The sequence below is a fragment of the Hibiscus syriacus genome, unplaced genomic scaffold (assembly GCF_006381635.1).
Source record: "Hibiscus syriacus cultivar Baekdansim isolate YM2019G1 unplaced genomic scaffold, ASM638163v2 tig00116978_pilon, whole genome shotgun sequence".
In the NCBI taxonomy this organism is placed as follows: Eukaryota; Viridiplantae; Streptophyta; class Magnoliopsida; order Malvales; family Malvaceae; genus Hibiscus; species Hibiscus syriacus.
In genome coordinates, this window is record NW_024063501.1 from 95774 (window position 1) to 120693 (window position 24920).

At 34.5% G+C, this 24920-nt stretch overlaps 2 protein-coding genes across 3 annotated transcripts; both read right to left on the bottom strand.

The window, feature by feature from the left end:
• Positions 1-410: 410 nt before the first annotated feature.
• LOC120192737 lies at positions 411-3678 on the bottom strand. 2 transcript variants are annotated; one of them, XM_039195468.1, is made up of 6 exons: positions 3496-3678; positions 3018-3055; positions 1308-2507; positions 1162-1230; positions 875-1073; positions 411-723 (listed from the first exon to the last, which is right to left on the bottom strand). In XM_039195468.1, exons 2-6 carry the CDS (start codon positions 3018-3020, stop codon positions 653-655), a joined length of 1542 nt encoding a protein of 513 aa, XP_039051399.1. In that variant the 5' UTR covers positions 3021-3055; positions 3496-3678; the 3' UTR covers positions 411-652. The 2 variants fall into 2 exon arrangements, with proteins under 2 accessions (XP_039051399.1, XP_039051398.1); XM_039195467.1 differs by lacking the exon at positions 3496-3678 and having other exon boundaries at positions 3018-3181.
• Positions 3679-24345: 20667 nt separating this feature from the next.
• LOC120192748 (zinc finger protein ZAT11-like) lies at positions 24346-24920 on the bottom strand. Its single transcript, XM_039195475.1, has one exon. The coding sequence runs from the start codon at positions 24888-24890 to the stop codon at positions 24369-24371; it is 522 nt and encodes a 173-aa protein (XP_039051406.1). The 5' UTR covers positions 24891-24920; the 3' UTR covers positions 24346-24368.

The following is a 24920-nucleotide window of genomic DNA, read 5'->3' on the forward strand; positions in this document are numbered from 1 at the left end:
CAGACTATTGCCAATTTTTAACAAAAAATGATAATTTTTGAAATATATCAATAGTTGGATAATCATTTTGTAACTTTTAACAGTCGGAAACTCAAAAACACCTTATAGTCAGAGGATTACTTTGTAACTTTTAATAATTGAGAGATTCAACAAATCAACAACCAATAGTTGGAGACCATTTGTGTACTTTACCCAATTTAAAATTGTTTAATTGCTTACTTTAAAGATTCATTAAAGCAACAAACTTAATAATAACATTATAATGTCAATGATCAAATTATGTCAAACTTCTTAAGTAAATAAAATCTCACATTTCAGCATAATATAAAGATTAAAATCATAATTATAGGTTTCCTCCATTTCTCCTCAGGTTCACCAGGAGTGAAGCAAAATTTAGGTTTCATCTTATTTTCAATTCATATCGACTACATGTTGCTGAGATACATGCAAAATACACAAAATAACAAGTATCCTTTTCGAGGCATTGACTCCTACATTTTAACATATGCCTAGCCCATATTATAAAGAAGAAAAGGAGCCAAAGTTCAGTTAGTGGCCGTCACCATTAACAAGCATAAATGTCTCGTAAAGTTCACTTCCATCATATGCACAAAAGATAGATAACCCTACCTTTCCAATGAACACGGTTGCTTTACGGCAATTGTTTCATTTCATCCTTCCCATATATACGTTGAAGTTCAACAGTGGCACCTAAAAATGACTCTGAGAAAGAAAGTTTAGGAGACCCTTTTATTTTAATCGATCATGAGAACTTAATAAATGTAGTTGCAAGATAAATGATGTTTGGGGATTTATCTATAGCAACTCAAGTTAGGTGGGACTAAAGCAATTTGAGTTCAATAGCTTACGTTACCTTTCCAAAGCCGGAAGCACTTTTGGTTAATAGGTGAGCCGGTTATAGTCTGAATAACGTCGAATAGCATATTCTGCGGTGTGCTTCTCAGCTCTTGGACGATCCCATAAATTGTCTTCCCATTCTCAAAGTATATGTGATTGTTTGGGTGTTTTGTTTTGCAACCAGCATGTTGCTCAAATTCATATGCATTGATCACCTATTGGAATGTAGAAACCCAGGAAGTCAGAGCACACATACTTTGCCTAACCATCCCTCAATACAAATGGTAAAACGGAAAACCCCACCTTAGAAGAATTGCATGTCTGACAGCCACATTGATATCCAGAACTCTTTATTACGCCACAGAGCTCCTTCTGAAGTTCATAAAAAGAAGCAAACTTATAACCAGAGAATAAGGTAAACTAAAAGAACACATGAAATGAGCTTTTACCTCCTGTGACCACGCAATATATTTGACTGGAACTCCATCAAGCATACCAGTTGAGAGCAAACTTTTAACATTTGATGGGAAGTTATTTGAAGCAGCTTTTTTCGATGTTTTTGGCTCATCTTTCTTCCTAGAAACTTCAGCTCCAGAGGCAATGATATTATTGGTTTGAACCAACTCTTTCGCACTAGGAGCATTTGATCTTTGGACCAAAGACTGACCCATCAAGAAGTTATAGCTTGATATAATACTCCCCGATGGATTTGTATCATAATCATTATAACCACCAAACGATATAATAGTACTCTCTCCCCTACTATAGAACGGACCAACTGACAAGTTATAGCTGTCTCCCTTGTAGTTATGTGTAATAGATATGGCACTATCATTTCCTTTACTGTAGGTCTGACCCACAGTTACAGAACTATTATCTGCCCCGATGTAGGTTTGACACATAGACATGAAATTATTATCACCCTTGTCGAAGGTATTTCTCATTGTAATTGCACTGTTATCCTCAATTTTGCTATGAGATTGTCCCATAGACGTGAAAAGATTATTCTCTCTTTCATAGGTGTCACCAATAGAATCCCCTTTGTTATAAGGAAAGCCCATCGACATAATACCGTCTTCCACCTTGTTGTAAGCATGATCAGTTGACACTGACTTATTGTCAACCCTATTAAACACATATCCCATTGATGCAGACATGATATTATCTGAATCCTTAACCTCACTGACTTTTACCGTCCTAATCCCTCCGAAGTTCAACCCAGATCGAGGATCTTCCAGTGTATGAGACATAGATAAACCAAATGAAGGATCACTTGTAAATAAATCTTCATTAACCTTTCTCCCCATGAGAGCTTTCTCTGTATTACCAGATGAAAAGCTTCGATCATCAAAGTTCACTGCTCGAGCTGTTTCAGTATTGAAAAACCGTTCAGCAAACTGCCCCGAGATTGAAGTAAAACCAGATGCATTTCCCCATGGAGAATCATTCGAATTCAAGATTCCAGAAAAAAAGTTGGTAGCTGGAACTCCAACTGCCTGCTTCTTGTTAGGAAATAAGTCTGTCTCGGTACCATCCATGAACCATTGATTAGAGCGCTTAGGGTCAACTCTAGATGAAGTATCATACGTCATCTCACCATTGTTTAAACCAGCACCTTTTTTCGCCCAAATGCCCTCATTCTGGAAAGACTGTTACATGTAACAAATTCCTAATCAGAGACTGTCATGCCATGCAGAAGAGAATAACAATAACAGTCGAATCTTTTCAATGATCTAGTATCAAGGTTAACCACATGCCATCAAAGATTATAAAAAAAGAATCACTAGATAACTTCAATAAGTTGAGCTTTTATAGAACCTATCGCTTTACAAAAAGCTCAACTTGGCACACACATGCATGCAGGCCCCTAAGGACGCACCTTGTCTAGTGCTAATGCACAGCCCACCTAAAGACGCACTTGGGCACTCTTACTGTCAACAAACACATGATTTAGCTAATAGAATTGTAGAAATTATAAAATAATCAATATGACATTTTTTTTACTCTTACTGTCTTACACATATGTATCTAGTTCATCCGTGCTTCTCCACCTACATTAGTCAATTACAACTATTGAGAAATAGAAAAACCACTGAATCAATCAAAACTGATACACAGTATCAAAAGCATAAATCACTTGAGCCACATTCAAAACATACCATTTTGAAGCTTTACTTCAAAGTTTGCTTCTACTTTGCTGTAAAAGTTAAACAGTTAAAACTCTATCTTCATAACAAGTCAAACATGCACCATATTGCATTAAAATAAAGGATCAAATTTACCACTAAGCAGAAAAGAAAAGTTCAGTAACGCCTGATTGAAGCAGAGAACGTAAATTTTAGTTTAGATTGAAACCTTTAATCGCTAATATTTGCTAAAATTAGTGAATCAATCAATTGAAGAACTCCAAGATCAAATAATCCTAATCTCTCATAAACTGTGTAACATAAAACCATTTTCAGAAATTTATCACATTTCGAGTGCTAAACACTGTGAAGTTCACTAATCAAAATAACATTTATTTGAAAGTAAACAAAAACTATAAAACCTTTCGAGAAGACAGTCTTCGCAAATTTTAAGAAAACGGTTAGCAGGGGGGGAGGGAAGTAAAAGAAAGATCTTCTTTGTGTAAAATACCTGCAATGAGGTGATTGATTAAGAACTCGATGATCGGTGATCGGATAGAAGGAAAGCTTTCCGGCAGTGGTTGATCGGAAAACAAACCGGCGATTGTACGGAATGTGATTGTCGCGAGATCTAGAAAGGGTGGAAAGTATTTTGAGGTTTTTGGCGGAAGAGAAGACATAAGATGATGCAATTGTACGATCACATTCTGTGGGGCCTCAATCGGACCGTACACGTGTACTTAGGTTTCTGCGGATCTGATTTTGATCTTGATCCCGATCTCTGTGCGACGTTAAACATCGGATAATTAATTTGACGGTAATCTATACCTATCGGTCACCATACTATTACTTTTCTCCTATTTTGGTCATTATACTATTTTTTTCTGCATAATTGACCACTAACGTTACAATTTTTTCTGTTTTAATCGCCGAACATTAATATTTAATTAAAAATATTATATAATCCGGTATAATCATAATTTTAGTTTCCAAAAATTATATATATTATTAATTTAATTATTAATTTAATCATAATTCTAAATAATCCAATAAATTTAACCATATAATAAGATAGTAACAATATGACGTGTGTCCTAAGGGTAAAAAAATGTCAATTCGTGTAATTAATACATACTAAATAATGTTAAATAGTGTAATTAATAAATTATAAACAAGAATAATATTTAACTTAAACTCTAGTCGAAATTAATTATTTAATAGATCGTATAATTTGCTGCACCATCATAAGCTAGAAGACTGGATTACACGTAATTAACACAATGTAAATAATATTTTAGATGACAATGAGAAGTCTGGTGGCAAGAGAGGAGGAGCTGGCTGCCACCTTTTCCATGATTTGCTGCACCATCATAAGCAAGAAGACTTGGGTTTCATTGGTCCTCGCTTCACTTGGACGAGAGGTGGTGTTCACGAGCGGTTAGATCGTATGATTGCTAATGAAGACTGATTAAGCTTGCACCATCAGCCCGTATTCTTCATCTCCCGCGCATCAAGTCCGTCATCGGCCGTCTCCTTCAATCTGCTGGTTCCTGTTCTCAACAGCAATCTAGGCCATTTTGTTTCCTTGCGGGATGGTCCAAACACCCCCAGTTCTCCGCTTTCGTCTGGGATAACTGAAGCCATAATGGTAATCTTATAGCTTCTCTTCATGATTTTTCTAATTTACTTATTAACTGGAACAGGGATGTGTATGGAAACATCTTCCAAGAGAAACGTAAGACCAAGCACCAATTGGCCAATTTTCACGCCAAACTTGATTACAATCCCTCTTATCATTTAATTGCCAAGGAGATGGATTTACACAAGAAACTGGAGGATATCCTGGACCGTGAAGAGCTTCTCTGGATTTGAAAGGCGAGGTGTTTGTGGATTGTGGACGGGGACCGCAACACTAAATTCTTCCACAGCAGAGTCGTTGCCCGACGAAAAGCTAACCGTGTTCAAGCTTTCAAGCTAAGCAATGGGTAATGGTGTATGGATGAAGGCATCCTTCGAGCGGAAGCTACTTCTTTCTTTGCGTCCCTCTACAGGGATGACGGTAACATATTCGATAAGTTTCCTATCCGAGGCTCGTTCCCTAAGCTGTCCCCAGCTGATATTCATGGTCTCAATGATCCGGTATCCGATGAAGAAATCAAAATCGCCCTTTTCGATATGAATCCGCTTTAGGCACCCGGTAAAGACGGCTTGCATGCCATATTTTTCAGAGCCAAAGGAGTACGGTAGGTAGCTCGATTTGTAGCTGGATCAAAGGTTTTTTAGTGGCAATCACATAGACCCCGAGGTAAACAAAACAATTCTGGTTCTGATTCCTGAGGTTGATCATCCTGAGTCCTTCTCAGATTTACGACCGATTAGTTTATGCAACGTGTTGTATAAATTAATCATTAAAATCATTGTTAATAGATTTAAAGCGATTTTTCCTAAAGTTATTGCTTAGAACCAAGCTAGTTTTATTGCAGGGCGAAACATTACCGATAATATCCTGGTGGCCTAAGAGGTTATTCATTCCATGCGATGGAAAAAAGGAGGTACCAAGTGGATGGGGGTCAAGGTAGATCTAGAGAAGGCGTACGACCGAGTTGAGTGGGACTTTCTTTCAGATTCTCTCCTCTATGTAGGCATCCCGACCATCATCCACCTTATTGTTGTGGAAGCGGTTTCCACATCCACTATGTAGATTCTTTGGAACATATCTCTTACTGAGGAATTCAAGCCTACGCGAGGCATTTGTCTCCATAAAGAAGACTACAGTTGGGTTTATATCTCTCAGCATGTGCCTGAGACAATGAACTGTTCGGGGCAACCCCAACCCTCGGACGTTCCAACTTAAAAGTTTCATTGCGTCCGGCTGGCCTGGGTTTTCAAGCCTGTCGATATCTTTAGGGTTTCAGTTAATGTTCCATCAGATCCAGCCAAGGTTAACTGGTCGTTCGACGGTCGCCTTGCATTCTCGATTTTATCTAAGGGATTATCCTCTTCCACCAATGTCATGGTCACATCAATAACACCTTCCTATGAGGGACCGTATGTTTGAAGTGCAAATGCCTGTTCAACCCAAGCTTTAGATTTCATGACTTGTTTATCTGCTATCGATTCACTAGTAACTAAACTGTGTCGTAATCGGTTTTCGTCTGGACACAAAAATTTTATTTGGCGGGAAAAGTGATGTAAATAAATGATTTTTTAAAATATTTTGGGAGTCTCCATCGACTTTTTGGGTCAGGTAGGTCGAATACATAAAAATTATCTTTTAAAAGAGTTTTTAAGAAAACATTAGTTAAAAGATAAACTAGTCTGCATTTTCACAAAAAATTCGTTCTTTTTAGTAATAAAAAGAGATTCGTGGTCAATTACGTTTGGAGAAGGATTAGCACCTCACAGCGCCCAAAATTGGTACTCATTAATTATAAATTGTCTCTATTATTAGAAATTTAAAAATTCAAAAATATATATTTAATTCATAATCATGTAATTTCAAATTTATTAATATAATTTTAAGAAAATATATTAATATATATATCTATATATATATATATATATATATATATATATATATTTAAATAAGATATTTATTTACTAAGAAATATCAGAAAATGATTTCTAGGTGCTTTAAGACATTCCATTTCTTAATATTAAAAAATAAATAAATATTAATAAAATATTTATCTAAAAATAATTAAAATAAATTAATATATAATTTATAAAACTAGGATATTTATTTATTTAAGAATATCAGAAAATGACTTTTAGGTGCTTTAAGACAGCCCATTTCCTTAATATTAAAAAATAAATAAATATTAAAATATGATTATTTTTCTTAAAAGTAATTTATATAAAATTAAATTTATAAATAGGATTTTAATAGAAAATAAATAAATAAATATTATTTATTACATATATATTTATATGACTATAATAATAATAATAATAATAATAATAATAATAATAATGATAATAATAATAATTAAATATATTAAAAATAAACATATAGAATTAAAATATAACTAAACATTGAATAAAATTAAAATTATATATTTAAAATATAAAAAGCAATAAAACTTGTAATTAAAAATAAGTGAAAATATTAAAATTAGTGACTAAATTATAACTAATTAAAATTAGATACCCTAATTAGTTATTATTTATTTAAAATTATAGGGACTAAGCATGCTATTTTACATTTATTTAAATTAGGGACTAAAATAAAATTATATAAAATTCAAACATCAAATTAAAACAAATTAAAACATGTTGTTTGGGACTAAAATATTATTTAACAAAATTATAATGGTTATTTCGGTTATTTTACCTAATATTATATATAAGTAAGTCAATGACTAAATCATAAAATAAATAAATTAAGAGGCCGAATTAAAAGGATCATAAATTGAATTTAGTGACTAAAATATAAAGTTACAAAACTGATGGACTGCGGATGGGGTTTTACCCTTATCAAATTACACACAGACCCCTTCCCAAAACGACATCATATGGGGAAGGGTATTTAAACCTTAAACCGAATGGCCTTAAGGCCAAAATTGTTTATTTTCTTCTTCCCCTCTCTCTCTCTAAAACCGAGAGAAAAATTCTCTCTGACTTCTCCCTAGCTTCCCTCACCTAAGGGAAGTTCGACGCCGACCGACAGCCGTCTGCCGCCGCTGGCCACCACAAACGGTGGCCGGAATCTAAATATTTACCCCAAAATTTTTATTTTTCAACCATAGTACTAAATATGGCCTTCTTTTAGTATAAAAACTCTTAGATCACTCTGGATCTAAGAAAAACCTAAGCTTTTACCTCGGTTGGAACAGCGTCTTCGGCGACGTTTCGAAGACCTCCGATGTTGGTAAGTATTCCGGCTTCTTTTCTTTCGGTTTGTATTTGTTTGGGATCGTTGGTGTGTAGTTCTTTGCCCTCTGTTTTATCGGTTGCTCCTCTGTTTCGTTGCTGTGTTGGTTGTTCCTCTTTTTTTGTTTGTAGGTTCGGTAATGGCTTTTATAGCCACCATAGTGTTTGGCTTGGACCGGGTAATAGGGGCGACGTTCGGTGAGTCACCAAACTATAGTGGTTACTCACCCTAGGCTTCAACATGGACGGCTACTCTTGGTTTTCTGGAGTCTTCGTCGGAGGTGTGGCAGCGATAGAGCATCGGCAGTAGTTGTTTGGACCACATGGCAGTGGAATCAGCAGAGGCGACAACGTGGAGCGGCTGGAAGCAGAGGCGGTGACGCGTGGCCCTAGGGTTATGATACCCTAGGGTTTTCATCTAGAGGCTTCTGGATCGTTAGATCTTGCCAGATCTAACGGTTGAGATTGATGCTAGCGGCTGAGATATAAACCCTAAATAGTTTAGGGTTTTCCTTAGACTCTTGGATCTGGGTCGGTCACTGTTGGGCTTCGGGATTGATATCTTTGAGTCGTGTAACTAGGTCATCTGTCGGGCTTCCAGATTTGTAAAATAGGCATGTAATATTTATTTAATAATATTTATTAATAATAATAAAAATAGATAATAATAATAATAATAATAAACAAAATGAAAAAAACTAGTGTCTTCAGCTGCCCCTCTTTGCTCATTCTTATGTTAATGAGAATAGGGCAAGGACGAAAAGACAATAAGTTTTTTTTCATTTGACTTCACTTGATTAAGATGGAAATGTTGAACACGTTCTTCTTCTTCGGGATTAGTTCTTCTCATTTTGAACTTTTCCACTAGGGATGACAATTTATCTCCTTCTGTGATATAATCTAGCAAAAAGTTGAATAAATTCTTCTCGTTATGGATTTCTTCTTCTTCTTCAAATGAGTTATTCTCATTATGAACACTTCTGGAAATGTTGATGATGATCTATCTCCTTCTGTGATAGAGTCAAGCAAAAGGTTGAACAAGCTTTTCTCATTATGAACTTATTCTTCCTCTTCAGATAAGTTCTTCTCATTATGAACTTCTCTGGAAAAGTTGATCCATCGAGTAATGAATTCGAGTAAAAGGTTGAACAAATTCTTCTCATTATGAACTTTTTCTTCCTTCTTCAAATGAGTTCTTCTCATTATGAACTCTACCTGGAGAAGTTGAAAACATTTTGCCCAAAGATCTTATGAATGGCCCTGAGGTCTTACCATCTTGCACTGTAGGTCTTACAGATGACCCGGAGGCTTTAAAAACATCAAAAATCTCCTGAAGGCTTTTTGAAAACATCTTGCACTGTAGGTATGATGGATGACCCAGAGGCTTTAAAAAAAACATCATGGACTGTAGGTCTTACAGATGACCCGAAGGTTTTGAAAACATCATGCACTGAAGGGCTTACAGATGACCCGAAGGTTTTGAAAACATCATGCACTGAAGGGCTTACAGATGACCCGAAGGTTTTGAAAACATCCTGCACTGAAGGGCTTACAGATGACCCGAAGGATTTTAAACATCCTGCACTGAAGGGCTTACAGATGACCCGAAGGTTTTGAAAACATCATGCACTGAAGGGCTTACATATGACTCAAAGGTTTTTGAAAACATCATGCACTGAAGGGCTTACAGATGACCCGAAGGTTTTGAAAACATCATGCACTGAAGGGCATACAGATGACCCGAAGGTTTTTAAAAACATCATGCACTGAAGGTCTTACAGATGTGGGAAATAGTTTACTAAGTAGGAAACTTTGGAAATCGTTTTCTTACTATTCAACAATTTCATTTTTAGAAAAGATTAAATGAGACATTTTGAAAATCGTTTTCTCATTTTTTTTCAAAATAACTTGGTTGATTGGGTGACATGCCCCGAAATAATACTTCTTTTGTGGATTACGACCATTTATTCTTCCGATGTTTGCTTCTTCTGATGTGATTTGAATTCTACATTCCTTTTGTAAGATATTTTCCATCATGAATCTTCTTTTTCATACGAAGATCTGTAAAACTTCATGTTCGGATACAATCAAATGTATCGATGTAATGAATTGTCTATTGTGCAAATGATGTTCTTATGAATGCATGAATGTTGATGCAATCTTCATTTGACTTCAAAGTGGTAAACTTGGTATTCCTTTACTTGATCATTTATTTCTAAGGTTACTTCTGGATATCAGTGTAGCAACATATGCTATATTTCTGAAGAACCATTTGATCAACTGGTATCTTTGTATCTTCTTTACTTCATTTAAGTCTCAGAAGAATTGTTTCATTTATGGAACTCTTGTCGTAGTCAGAACTATGACCTTTATGTCCCATTTTGTCTTTGATAACATTGGCTTTCTTCATCTGGACTTGTGTAAAAATCCAATAAAGATTTCATCTTTAAAAAGAGAATCTATCATCTTTGAAAAGAGAATCTATCATATTTGAAGAGTGTATCTATCATATTTGAAGATTGTATCTATCATCTTTGAAGAATGTACATGTAGATATGTCAAACTCAGCAGAGATTAATTAGGAGATCAGTGTATGTTCTGATTTGATTCTTGAAACACATCATAAGGAGGATTTATCCTAATTCCTTTCATGTCTCCACAACTAATGGGATCTCGAACAAGACAACTTGGACCATATCATGTCGATATGCTTAACAACAACCTGTCGTTCAACCATAGTTGACTCCACTAGTTTCTTGTTGTTAAAATTTCTGCTTCCCTTCCGTGGAAAGAAATCTTCATCATATATCACTTCTGACCTTGGGGTTGAAGAAGACATGCTTTATCTTGCATCCATAAATGGAAATACCATATGATTACAACATTGGTACAACACCATAATCACTGGTTCATAAACCATCTGACAACATATTCATCATTTTATGTGGTTTCTGCTCATATATTTGTAAAGTATTTGACAAACATTCATCCTTTCTTGTGACTTCTGCACAGATTTCTCATCAATGAAGCTCTTTGTATATTTGTTCAAAGCTTTTGTATGATGTCCCAAGATCACTTGAGAACAAAACTTAGTGGGAATACAAATGAGATGCTGGTATGACCAAAAAGTTGGTCAAATTCACGAGATATGCTAGTGCCAAATTGAATAAGAGATACCAACTACTTTTGATATCATCTCTGGCAAGAACAAGTATGATATCGATAACGTTTTCTTCCATAATGAGTGTTGTAGGAAGTAGAAACACATCAACTATAGGAGCCATGTACAGAAAAAGGTTCATGGAAGTCTTGCTGTTGTAGATGAAACGCACATGATAAACCAAATAGATGAGAACTTGGTTCACCCTGGCTGGTAATGATAACCCCAGTAACAACGGAAATAAGAATAATATACGTAAGTCAAGCCTCCCTCTTCAATGTCATCAAGTAAGCGAAAACTGATGTGAAAAATAGCTTCGTAACCCCAACAGTATGATTGAAACTAACTATCAGGAATCTCAAAGAAATATTTCCAATCATTCACCGACACAAATACAACATTCAAAGCCGAGATTTTGAGGAACTGAACCTTAGATCGAATGGTCTGCCTGGGGACCATCTTTATCTATGCAACTGTGATGTAGCTTAACGAATAACACATTGTCATGTGACACATGGTTAAAAAGATTGGGTATTTGAAACCATACATGCTGAGTAAATATTTGTTCAACATCATGACCCTGATACAACTGCCTGATGAACGAAGCAATTATGTATAGTTAGCTCGATTGTTATTGTTTTACCATTTTCATTCTTCATTCTTTTCTGTCTTATTGGAAATATTTGCTTAAATCAATGATCTTTCTGCAAGATGATATGTGTTTTCAGCATGTTCCAGCATTTTCTAATACAGACGTTCAAAATGCACCAACATTCTTGATTCTGATTGAAATGGGCTTTTAGCGTGCCCCAATATTTGCTGATACAAACGTTCAAAATGCATTAATATTCTTGATGATGTGAACCCTCAAAATAAGCTTTCAAAATGTCTCTCATGAATCATTTATGTCTGAAATTGACTTTCAAAATACCCAAATATTCATACTGAAGTGGGCCTTCAAAATGCCCCACATGGATTTGTCTGAAGTGACCTTTAAAAATGCTCCAACATTTGCTAATACAGATGTTAAAAATGTGTTCAACATTACTTCTTGCTGAGATGAGCCTCCAAGAATACCAAATTATTTATATCGTTGTGAGCCTTCAAAATGCCCCAACATTCTATTTCTGGTTGAAATGAGCCTTCGAGATGTCCTACATGGATCTGTCTGAATTGGGTCTTCAAAATACCCCAACAGTTTAAACTGTAAGGCTTACTCTCAATGTTTGTTTGATTTGAATATCATGATCCCCACGAGGTCCAATTTTGACAATACTCGGTTGTGGGTACTTATGGCTTTATTCGTGTTTCAAATCTTTTTATCTTGAATATTCTCATTCTGGTGTCACTAAACAACAATGTTGTCAAGTAACTGGAAGAATTCTCTTCATGTTGTCACAAACTTAAGAAGTAATCAATCATTCTGACAGAAATGTATGAGATATGTGTCTCTTCTGAATGAGGTGTCCATCTTCTGAATATGGAGGGATCTTAGTTAGACAGAGTGGTATAAATCACTTGGAAATTCATTCCAGGATGACACAGTGAACCTTATTTTCAATGAAGTCTATCTTTGGAATATACTTTTCTGTGATTATGAAGCGGTCTTTCAGGATGATTTCACAGATATTCATAGTTCTTCTGATACCAAGGAAATCTTGAATTCTAATTCTGATGAGGAGAATAAACTGTTATACTTGATGAAAATGGGGTACTCAGAGGCTGAGGCTTCAATAGCGATGGAGAGATAAGGTATGGATTCATCAATCGAAGAGTTGACAGATTTTATATGTGTTGCTCAAATGGCTAAGGCTGTTGACGCACTTCTTACGATAGAAGATAGGAAGTCATTATACAAAGACCCTAATTACAAGAAAATACGAAACTTAGGGTATGATTTTTTTTGAAAATGAAGAAGCAAAGGAAGCTTGAACAGAAGCTTCTTAATGAAGACGATCATGCAGTTCATCTTCCAAATCCAATGATTGGTTTTGGGGTTTTTACCGACCCATATCAGATAACTCAAAGAAAACTTCCAGAAGATGTTATTGGTCTCTTTATTTCTACTATGAGAACGTGGCACTTGCTCCAATTGGTGTTTGGACCGAAATGTCACGGTACATATACGATGTAGAGCTAGAATTTGCATATTTGAAGTATTTTTTGTGATGCTGCAAGCAAAAGGGGCTATATTCATAATCTGTCAATTGAGAATAGATTTTCTCTTATTCCGCTTCCTCCACGCACCATACATGATGCTTTTCCATTGACAAAAAATAGTGGCCTTCCTGGGATCCAAGAACAAAGTTGAACTATTTACAAACATGTACAGGAAGTGCCAAATTGACAGAAAGGATCTGTAAGGCTCTTGAAGCTTATGACGATGAGCCATCTTCGAGTGTCCAGAAGTATGTTCTTGATGAGTGTCAAAAATGAAATCTGGTATGGGTTGGAAGGAATAAAGTTGGTCCATTGAACCTGATGAAGTGGAAATGCTTATAGGTTTCCCTAAAAACCATACACGATGAGGAGGATCTGCTAGAGACATGTTCCCCGGTGATATCAATGTCCTGTCTCTTTTCTCTAGGATCAGTGATGCAGAGGTTGCCTTCTACTGTCTTGGCATACCTTTGAAAACAGATGCGTAAGAACTGAATGGTGATCGGTTGGAGCAATTGATGAGATGTGTTGATTCAACCTTGTTGTTGGTGGCATCCAGTGTAACAACCTTACCGGAAGAAATAAACATAATCAGGATGAACTAGAAGATTTTTGTTGGTGCATTTCCTTGCAATGACTGCTACAACGACTGTCTTTTCTGCTGCTTCAAGATACACCTCCATATCACATTCTTCCCAAACCATGGATAGGTTTAGTTGAAATGGGCTTTCAGTATGTTCCTTTAGCACAAGGTAATCATTCTTGATGAGTTGTTGATAATGTCACAAGAGAGGGCATTACAAGTTCAATTCTCCAGACTTTCTGGCTTCTTGTACCACTTTCTTTCAAGAACGTGAAATGCTTCATCTTTTTGGTATCACTTTCTTTTTCTACAATAAAGGCAACTTGCTTCAAGGATCTTCCTCATTAGAGACTGTCCTGTTTGAAAATGTTTTTTCTCCTTTATTTATCGAAGAATGAAAGAATTTTGGAAAATATTGCCTATTATAGGTTCACAATAGAATCAAATCATAAGACATAAAATTAATGATTATCAAATAAATTAACTACTCTTTTAAATCATTCAAAAATCATAGTCCTATGGCAAGTGTTAAAATTATTGATTGATTTAAGGTGTAGGTTGATTCTGGTAAAGTATGGTCTCTCAGGTTAGTCCAACATATATGTCTCTTTGGGCTTTCATTAACTTGAAGAAATGATTGTTATGCTCATCTTGTAGAGATACTTATTGTTTCCAGACTCTCAGAAATGTCTTTGGGATGTGCAGTGCTTCATCAAGAGCTTAAGATCGTCTCTTATGTCATTGTTGCACCATTCAATATTCGAGCCGCCTTTTCAGGTTTTCAACTTAAATCCTCCCTTGGTTTCAAGATGTTATTTAAAAATTTACATCTTGAACCCCTCTTTTATCATTTTTCATATCATGCATTAAAGATTTTAAAAACTAATTTTTGCAAATAAAAATCAATCTTGAGAGGCGGAATGAATTCTGAAGATATTATCTTTTAATTAGATGCCTTCAATCTTGCTTTGCTTGACTTGGATCTGCTTTGCTGGGGATTTTTCCATAAGATTCATTCATCTCCAATATTTCTTGTGCTTCTTGTTGAATATGAATCTTTGAACTAATTGTACTTAATCAATCTTGTAACTTGAGACTCTATGAGTCACCCATTTTGATTCAATTTTTTCATTTTTTCCTTTTTTTTCCTTGTTTCCTTTTTTTCTATTTTTTCTTCTTCAAGTATAATATTTATTGACAGAATCTGAGTTTATTTGGTTTCTCATAACTTTTCCATCCATTTCTGCCAAAATCAATGCTCCTCTGGAAAAGGTCCTTTTTTTACAACATATGACCCTTCCTAATTAGGCATCCATTTCCCACGTAAATCTTTATGTATAGGCAAGATTTCTTTTAAAAACTAGATCACCCTCTTGGAACTCTCTCGGATGTACTTTCTTATTGTGATCTTTCATCATCCGTTTCTGATGCATCTACCCATGGTAAATAACTTTCAATCTTTTCTCATCAATAAGGTTTAATTGATCAAATCGAGCTTGGATCCCTTCAACCTCCTCCAATTTTACCTCCTTCAAGATACAAAGTGGTGGGATCTCAACTTAAATCGGTAGGACTGAACAATAAGGTGTTGCCCCAGTGATGTTCGAACAATATTTCAATATGCATATAAGGCAAAAGGTAGCTTCTCGTGCCAATCCTTGTAAGTTTCAGTGATCTTTGTAATGATCCTCTTAATGTTCTTATTTAATCCTTCAACTGCCCTATTGATCTTTGGGCGATATGTCACTGAGTTTGTATACTTGATCGCAAAATTCAGTTATCTCATACATAGAAGTATTTGTGAAAAAATGTATCTCCAGGGGGATGAATATTCAAGATTAACTTTCATTTACATGAAAATAATGTAATTAATGCATGATATATTTATTTAAATTAATCCTTTTTTCTTCTTTGAGTATGCCCCAATCACTAGAAATTATCTTCAATAAATTGATCCATGATGCCTCATCTCGTCTCTTCTTGCAGGAAGATTCACGGATAATTGAAAGTTTGGTTCTTTTGAGGTTTTTTTGGTTTATGATGATTTTGTATCTGGGAGGATAAAAGTGTGACTTATGAAGTAGTGTATATGGTGGAAGGTAGTATCATAAACTAGTAAACATCTGGAGTTGGTGTCTCAAAAACAAGTAGAGACATTTCTTCAGAATCTCAGATAATTGTAGTGTCAGGATTTGGTTTTGGTATGGGTCAAGTAATTGGCGTTGGATGGAATAAGGAAGATATAATTTTACCACTTGCCAAAGATCTATAACTCTTGAAAAATTAAAAGAATATTTAATCTACCTGATACTCAAGAATTTCAAGTTTAAAATTTGATTCCTTGCTCATAACCATAAAAGCAACACAAATTTATTTATTGTACAAAAGGCGGAGAAAGGAACAAAAAACAAGTTCAAACAAGATGCTTAAAATGAAAGGTACTACAGTGGTAGATATCAACTTCCACTTGTTTATTTATCCTACCTCATTACTCCTTTAATGTTAGGTGTGTAATCGGACCATGGTTCTTGTCCTCATTTGCCCCCCATTTCTTGATCATCTCTTGGTCAAAGCCCCTTTGTCAACAAGCATCTCCATTTCTTTTAACAATAGCCTACAATTGCCCGTGGAATACCCATATACCCCCAAGTGGAAATCACAAACACTACCTTGATCATAGCTATGAGCAGAAAGGTTTGGTGTCATTTTCGTTGGTCTTGGTGTGATGTATTGACCTTTAATAAAATGAGGGTACAAGTCTGAAATAGAAGTTTGGAACACATCTAAAGTATTTCTTGATTGTGTGACTTTCTTTGGTCAATCCGAACAACTACTTGCTCTTTTTCTTTTGCATTTGCGGAGACTCTGGATGCGACACTCATTCACATCGTCAACTTTCGCTTTTTGATCCGTCGGGCTCTCGGACGTGACTTTTGAGTTTCCTTTGCTGATTACATTTTCAATTAATTCTCCATTTTTCATAAGATTCCCGAATTCCTTCGTAGGATTTGCCAACATTAACTCGCAGAAAGGAGCAAGAAGGGAATCCCGAAACATATGTGATATCTCTTCTTCTAACATGGGAGGTTGAACTTGTGCTGCCACTCCTCTCTATCTTAAGGCATAATCCTTAAACCCTTCATTGGTTTTCATCTTTACTCCTTGAAGATTCATACGTGTTGGAGCTAAGCCTTTAACATACCGATATTGTCTTAAAAATGCCTCAGCTAAATCAACCCATCTCTTGATCTATTCTTGGGTCAACTGATTGTACCAAAATATTGCTGGGCCAACGAGGCTATCATGGAAAGAGTGAATTAACATATCATTAGAACTTAAATATCCTTCCATTTTTCTGCAAAACATTCTCAGGTGGATTAGGAGACAACTGGTGCCATCATATTTCTCAAAATCTGGCATTTTGAATTCATGGGGAATAACCAAATCTGGAACCAAGCTAAGTTCTCTTGCTTCTAGTTCTTTGTAAGAGGCATTAACATTTTTCATATTTCTGATTGCTTCATCCATCCTTGTTAATGTCTCCTTATATTGTGAATAATTAATGAGATTATTCCTTGGTTTCGAGTGGGATGCCCCAGGGTATGTTATCATTCTCGACTCTTCAATCTGATAGCATGGTTACTCTTTATCAGTTATCTATTCTTTATCAGATGCCAATCCCTAAATAATTTGATTTGATCCATCTGATATTGAATCTGATGCTTCTTTCCTTGTATCTTGAGGTAACCCTGTCAATTATTCTGGCCACTGATCTTGTAGTCCTTCATAAGATTGCTCCATTGTTTTCATGATGATGATACAATAATATGAATGAATTGTCTCGATTTTACTGTTACAGAATCCTTCATGAATTATTTATATGGTTTTTTAATTAATGTATATAACAATACTTGAATAAATAAAATAAAAAATAATATAAATGTGAAAATGCAAAATAAAAATGCAAACTTTGCAATGCAAAAGCAGACACAAAAGTATGAATACAAATGAAAATGCAAAGATGTGAAATGCAAATGAATGTATGAAAATGTGTTACTCAAGAGTGATCATCTTATAGCAGATTTCATTGAACACAAAAGTTTCTGTGCATCAAACAAAACTTTACATATAGGGGATAGCTTTCAGTTCTAACTTTAACAAAACTTTACATATAGGGGATAACTTTCCCATTTTCTTCTCTAAAGCCAAGTTAGTCTATCAGCTTATGGGCCATATTGCTTGTCTGGATTGCAGTTTCTTCCAATACATTCTCTTTTTCCTTCATCTTCTTGTATCAATTCTCGGAGTTGCTCATTTTCCCTTGTAAGAGAACCTTTGTGTTCAAGAAGTTCTTGGACAAGATCTTCATATATGTTGCAGTTCTTTTTTGATTTGGTGACTCCTGTTATCCACTCTTCTGGGGTGTTTCCTATGCCAGTATTTTGAAAGGCTTGAATGATCGTCTGGAAATCTTCATGCATGGTTTCCATTTTGGTGCTCAATTTATCGTTTTCAATCTTTAAATGACGTATTTGAGCCTCAGACCTCAGCAAATCTTCTTCCTTCTGGATACCCCTACTAATATTTTTACCTTTGATGACTTTTGGTATTAATCTAGCAGGACCTTCAGTTACCAAACTAGGTCGATCATTTATCATAAATTGTAAGGTTTCATGATCCAAAAGACTTTAGACTCGACGTTTGAAGGTAAGACAATTCTCGATGGTATGTCTTTGAGCTCCAGCATGATATTCATAATAAACATTGATGTCGTACCAATTCGGATACGGAGGTTGGAACAGTTTTATGTAATACGGAGCCACTTCTCGTGCTTCAAGTAGCTTTTCATATAACTTTTTATATGATATGGGGATAGCATCAAAATTAGAATCACCTTTTATCTTGGATTGAACCTGAGTTTTAGAAATCGGGATCAGACTAAACTTCGACGATTTCAGATTACATGATTTCTTCTCATCTCTAGGAGCTTTTACAGTTGTCACTATTTCTTTGGTATCTCCAGACGATTTGTGAATATGAATGATGACTGTCTGTAATTTCTCAAATTGGTTAAGATCCGAAGTTCCTTGTATATCTGAGATTGCAGGGTTATGTTCATTGAGCTTTCTCTTTTTGTGCAGGAATCTCTTTTCCTTTGGTCAAAACATATATTCTTCCCATCATCTTGGACATCTTCTTTCTTATTTCTCGTATCTCCATTTGCTCCTCAATAGGCATACAATCTTTGGGCGTATAGCTCTCCTCTATCTTCAGAGTTCCCTCAGGATGCCATTCCATGGCTGCGTCATATTTTGTTCGATCATAAAACTTTTTGTCCATTTATGAATTCTTTCCAATTTGATGAACAGTCTTTCAAGTCAACACCTTTTGGTTATGCCATGATCATGCAATGCAATCAAAAGAAATCAATATAAAAAGTTATAGCAAAACAAAATGTATAAAAATGATAAAGGAAAAAATAAATTGGTTAGTACCAATTAATGGAAAGAAAAGTTCTTATCTATCAAGGTATAAATCCTAATCTCATTATTTCTAGTTTCATGCTTTGTTTGGAAAAATTAACCTAACCGCATGATTTCTAGTTCACAAGCATTTTTTAGAGAAAAAATAAAATAAATTAAATTAAAATCTAGAGCTTATTTCTCCTTTGTGTACACCTACGGACAGAGGTTCAGTACAATCTTAGATCAGGAGAATTTCTAAGGTTTATTATATGCAGGGTTTCAGCTCTAGGAGTAAAGGTACTCGAACTGTCCTTGTTGGTGCCCCATAGGCTGCCAAACCCTCAATCCTAGTCCTTTACAGACTTAAGAGGATCTAGTTCAATTCGAGGGGACACATTTCTCTATGCCTGACACGGAGAATAAATTCTTACGAAGACATATGATATATAAACCCCGAAAGTTACTTGCTAGGTCTGACACAGAGAATAAATTCTCACGAAGACGTCACTTTCACTCCCACTTTAAAATGGACAAACTTGATTATAAAGCTTATGTTATACAATGTTCGTGTTGTGTGTGAGGAGAAATATTCAAACCTCTGGCAAGCAAATAAACAATGAAATTTAATACATGAAAATAAAATAAAAACAGTAATAAAGAAGAATATATAAAATATTATTAAAATAATAAGTATATATATAAAAATTTTGAAAAGAAAGAATTATAAATTAAATATATGAATTTTTAATTTCTAATTAATGGAGACAATTTATAATTGATTTTAAAGCTTGATTAGTCCCCAGTGGAGTCGCCAAGCTGTCGTAATCGGTTTTCGCCCGGGCACAAAATTTTTACTTGGCGGGAAAAGTGATGTAAATAAATGGTTTTTAAAATGTTTTGGGAGTCACCATCGACCTTTTGGGTCAGGTGGGTCAAATACCTAAAAATTATCTTTTAAAAGAGTTTTTAAGAAAACGTCAGTTAAAAGATAAACTGGTCTGCGTTTTAACCAAAATTTCGTTCTTTTTAATAACAAAAAAGGATTTGTGGTCAATTATGTTTGGGGAATGATTAGCACCCCCACAACGCCCAAAATTGGTACTCATTAATTATAAATTGTCTCTATTATTGAAAATTTAAAAATTCAAAAATATATTTAATTCATAATCCTGTTATTTCAAATTTATTAATATAATTTTAAGAAAATATAATATATATATATTTATTTAAATAAGATATTTATTTACTTAGAAATATCAGAAAAAGACTTCTAGGTGCTTTAAGACAATCCATTTCTTAATATTAAAAATAAATAAATATTAATAAAACATTTCTCTAAAAATAATTAAAATAAATTAATATATAATTTATAAAACTAGGATATTTATTTATTTAAGAATATCAGAAAAAGACTTCAGGTGCTTTAAGACAGCCCATTTCCTTAATATTAAAAACTAAAAAATATTAAAATATGATTATTTTTCTTAAAAGTAATTTATATAAAATTAAATTTATAAATAGGATTTTAATAGAAAACAAATAAATAAATAAATATTATTTATTACATATATATTTATATGACTAAATAATAATAATAATAATAATTAAATATATTAAAAAATAAACATATAGAATTAAAATATAACTAAACATTGAATAAAATTAAAACTATATATTTAAAATATAAAAAGTAATAAAATGGTTGTCCCTTTTTTCTATATGTATGGGGTAAGGGGGAGGTAAGATAGTAGGCTACCCCCAACACCAGGTTGAGAGCAGCTTCCGTAAGAGACCTCTGAATTATGAAATGCGAAAATATTAAAATTAGTGACTAAATTATAACTTATTAAAATTAGATACCCTAATTAGTAATTATTTATTTAAAATTACAGGGACTAAGCATACTATTTTACATTTATTTAATTTAGGGACTAAAATAAAATTATATAAAATTCGAACATAAAATTAAAACAAATTAAAACATGTTGTTCGGGACTAAAATATTATTTAACAAAATTATAATGGTTATTTCGATTATTTTACCTAAAATTATATATAAGTAAGTCAGTGACTAAATCATAAAATAAATAAATTAAGAGGCCGAATTAAAAGGATCATAAATTGAATTTAGTGACTTACATATAAAGTTATAAAACTGATGGACTGCAGACGGGGTTTTACCCTTATCAAATTACACATTGGCCCCTCCCCAAAACGACATCGTTTGGGGAGAGGTATTTAAACCCTAAACTGAATGGCCTTAAGGCCAAAATTGTTTATTTTCTTATTCCCTTCTCTCTCTCTAAAACCGAGAGAAAAATTTTCTCTGACCTCTCTCTAGTTTCCCTCACCGGAGGGAAGTCCGGCGCCGACCGGCAGTCGTCTGGCGCCGCTAACCACCACCAACGGTGGTCGGAATCTAAATATTTACCCCAAAATTTTTTATTTTTCAACCCTAGTACCAAATATGGCCTTCTTTTAGTCTAAAACCTCTTAGATCACCCTGGATCTAAGAAAAACCTAAGCTTTTACCTCGGTTGGAACAGCGTCTCCGGCGACGTTTCGAAGACCTCCGATGTTGGTAAGTATTCCGGCTTCTTTTCTTTCGATTTGTATTTGTTTGGGATCGTTGGTGTGTAGTTCTTTGGCCTCTGTTTTCTCGGTTGCTCCTCTGTTTCGTTGTTGTGTTGGTTGTTCCCCTTTTTTTGTTTACAGGTTCGGTAGTGGCTTTTATAGCCACCACAGTGTTTGGCTCAAACCGGGTAATAGGGGCGACGTTCGGTGAGTCACCAAACTATAATGGTGACTCACCCTAGGCTTAAACGTGGAAGGCTGCTCTCGGTCTTCTAGAGTCTTCGTCGGAGCTGTGGCAGCGATAGAGCGTCGACAGTAGTTGTTTGGACCACATGGCAGTGGAATCAGCAGAGGCGGCGATGTGGAGCAGCTGGAAACAGAGGCGGCGGCTCGTGGCCCTAGGGTTATGATACCCTATGGTTTTCATCTCTGGACTGTTAGATCTTACCATATCTAACGGCTGAGATTGATGATGGCGGCTGAGACACAAACCCTAAACGATTTAGGATTTCCCTTAAACTCTTGGATTTAGGCCGGTCACTGTTGGGCTTCGGGATTGATATCTTTGGGTCGTGTAACTAGGTCATCTGTCAGGCTTTCAGATTTGTAAAATAGGCCTGTAATATTTATTTAATAATATTTATTAATAATAATAAAAAAATAGATACTAATAATAATAATAATAATAATAAACAAAATGAAAAAAAAACTAGTGTCTTCAAACTGGTAATACTCTTATTTTCTTCCCGTAACTAGGGGCTGGTCACCACTCCACTTCTCCTTTGAGGTGCTCAAATAGAAACATCCCACAATAGAGGAAGGTCACTTTTATTTTGAAGAATACGTACAGGACAAAAATTTTCTCCGTGCCCAAGTTTTCCTCAGAGAAAAAAAATAACTTTAATTTTTCATACTGAAAAGTAGCATAAGACTCTGCTCTGTTCGGTAGCACAAGTTTCTTCTTTCGCTTCAGAGGTTTTCAGACATCAATACTCACTCGAATTCTGATACAGGCATACAACCCCTGTATCCCAACGATACTGCTATAGAATCATAGCCAAGGAACCGACCGATAAAGTTGCAAATTGTCGTGCTATTTGTTCCAATATAGAACCTGTTGGCAAATCATTAACTGGCACCCAGAAATCAACTTGTAGTAATCGGTGGAAGACCAGTAAGTGTGAATTAAAGTACCACGGTCCCTCCAAATAAATCTGTTGTAAATCCACTTCATAGTATAGTCGAAATAAGAATTTTCCTTCCCCTGGATCCGTAATTGAGATGCCTCCAATAAGGTGCCAGACGTTTGCTAAAGTTACCTTCATGGCTTGAAAATTAATCATACTTGAAGTTTGAAAACGGCGAACTAAACAATTGTCGAAAGTAATTTGCTGTGAATTGCTGGGTTGTCCGACTATGAACACTTCATCCTCCTCATCCTCCAAATTGAGACTTGTCAACTCCCTGCTCCCATAATAAAGCAAGATGACCAAGAAAATTAAGAATAACTGAAGAAGATCAGACTGGAAAAACAAACTGAAAAGATAGACTGAGATCAATGCTCAGAAAATCGTGCCAAAGACGGCAGAAAAAAATACGATGCCAAACAACATAAAACCCTAGAATTTAGTTTTCATATATATTATATTTGAGAAGTAGACATATTCAAATCATAGACAAAATATATAATTTAATATTTCTAAAATTCAAAATGGTGTAATTAGTCATTATTAAAATTTAATATTTATTTTTTATTTAATATATTTTTTATTTTATGACTAAAGTATCGATGTGGGTTCTTTATTTTAATAATAACTCAAATCGCGAGGCTAAATTAAATATTATTTAATAATCAATTCATAAAAATAATCATCATAATTTCAACTTTTAAACGGGATAACAAATCTTGATTTTTAAAATAAAATATCTCCGTTATCAGAAGTTTTAAACAATGTATTTGGAATAATTTATAACATTAATAATATTATAAATAAATCATATTAAATTAAAATATAAGAACTAAAAAATATTAATCTATCTTGATGAATCTCATGTAATTTCTTTTATATTGATAAATTTTCGTAATTATTACAAATAAATTGTATTTAAACTATAATAAAATCAAAATTTAATATATTATTATCATTATATTAATATTGTTGATATTTATCTTTCATCGCCAACTATTAATGTTTGTTAGTATTAGTTATTTGATTAAAATTTTCAATTATTTCTATATATGATTTTATTTTTTACTATTTAATGGCTAGTTTGTAATCTTTGATGATTTTAGAATAAATGATTGGTTATTACAATTAATCTACTTTGATTTTTTAAAAAGAATTTATATTGAAATTATACTTTTTTATATTTTATATCTATTTATTTAATAAAATTAATTTCTATTATGTAGTTTAAAAATAAAAACAATGGTTTTACTAAAAGAATCTGAATGTAGTATTATCATAAAATTTATATAAAGAAATTGCCAATGAATTCGGTTCAAGAAGAAATGAAGAAAATGCGGTTAAACGAAGATTACAAGCGTTTACAATCTGGGAATAAAAATTTCAAAAGCAGATATCAATCTTGGGAGCCTTGTTTCCAAACAAAACTTGAAAATCATTCTCCAATGGCGTCAAATTCAAGTCCAAATTACACACAACCCTCCGACTGCTGTTCGATCTCTTCAACACCTGCACAGCCGAAACTGCCGGAAACGGTGGAGACACGGTTTCGTTCACGGTGGATCTGTGCCGTCTCATATGGCCACCCAAAGCTTGCCCCATCGAAAACTCCTGGCCACAAATGGAGCACTCGTGAGTCTTGGGCTTCGTCGATAAACTAAGGAACGAATGTGTCTCTTCATTCGCTTTCTCCGCCGCCAATTTGGGTCTCTTATGGCTGGCACAGTGGCCGCCCAATGCTTGGAACGATGAGAACTGCCGGTGGCAAGTTTTGCACTCGAAAACCTCGTTGTCGATCGAAGGATTCGGTTTCTTGGTCGTTTCAAAGCCTTGAGACAAAAGCATCAGACATTTAGCAATGTCGAAACCCTGAATGTCGTTTACGTTTTCTCTTTCTCTCTTCATTACGAATCCGAATATTAAAATCACTTGGCT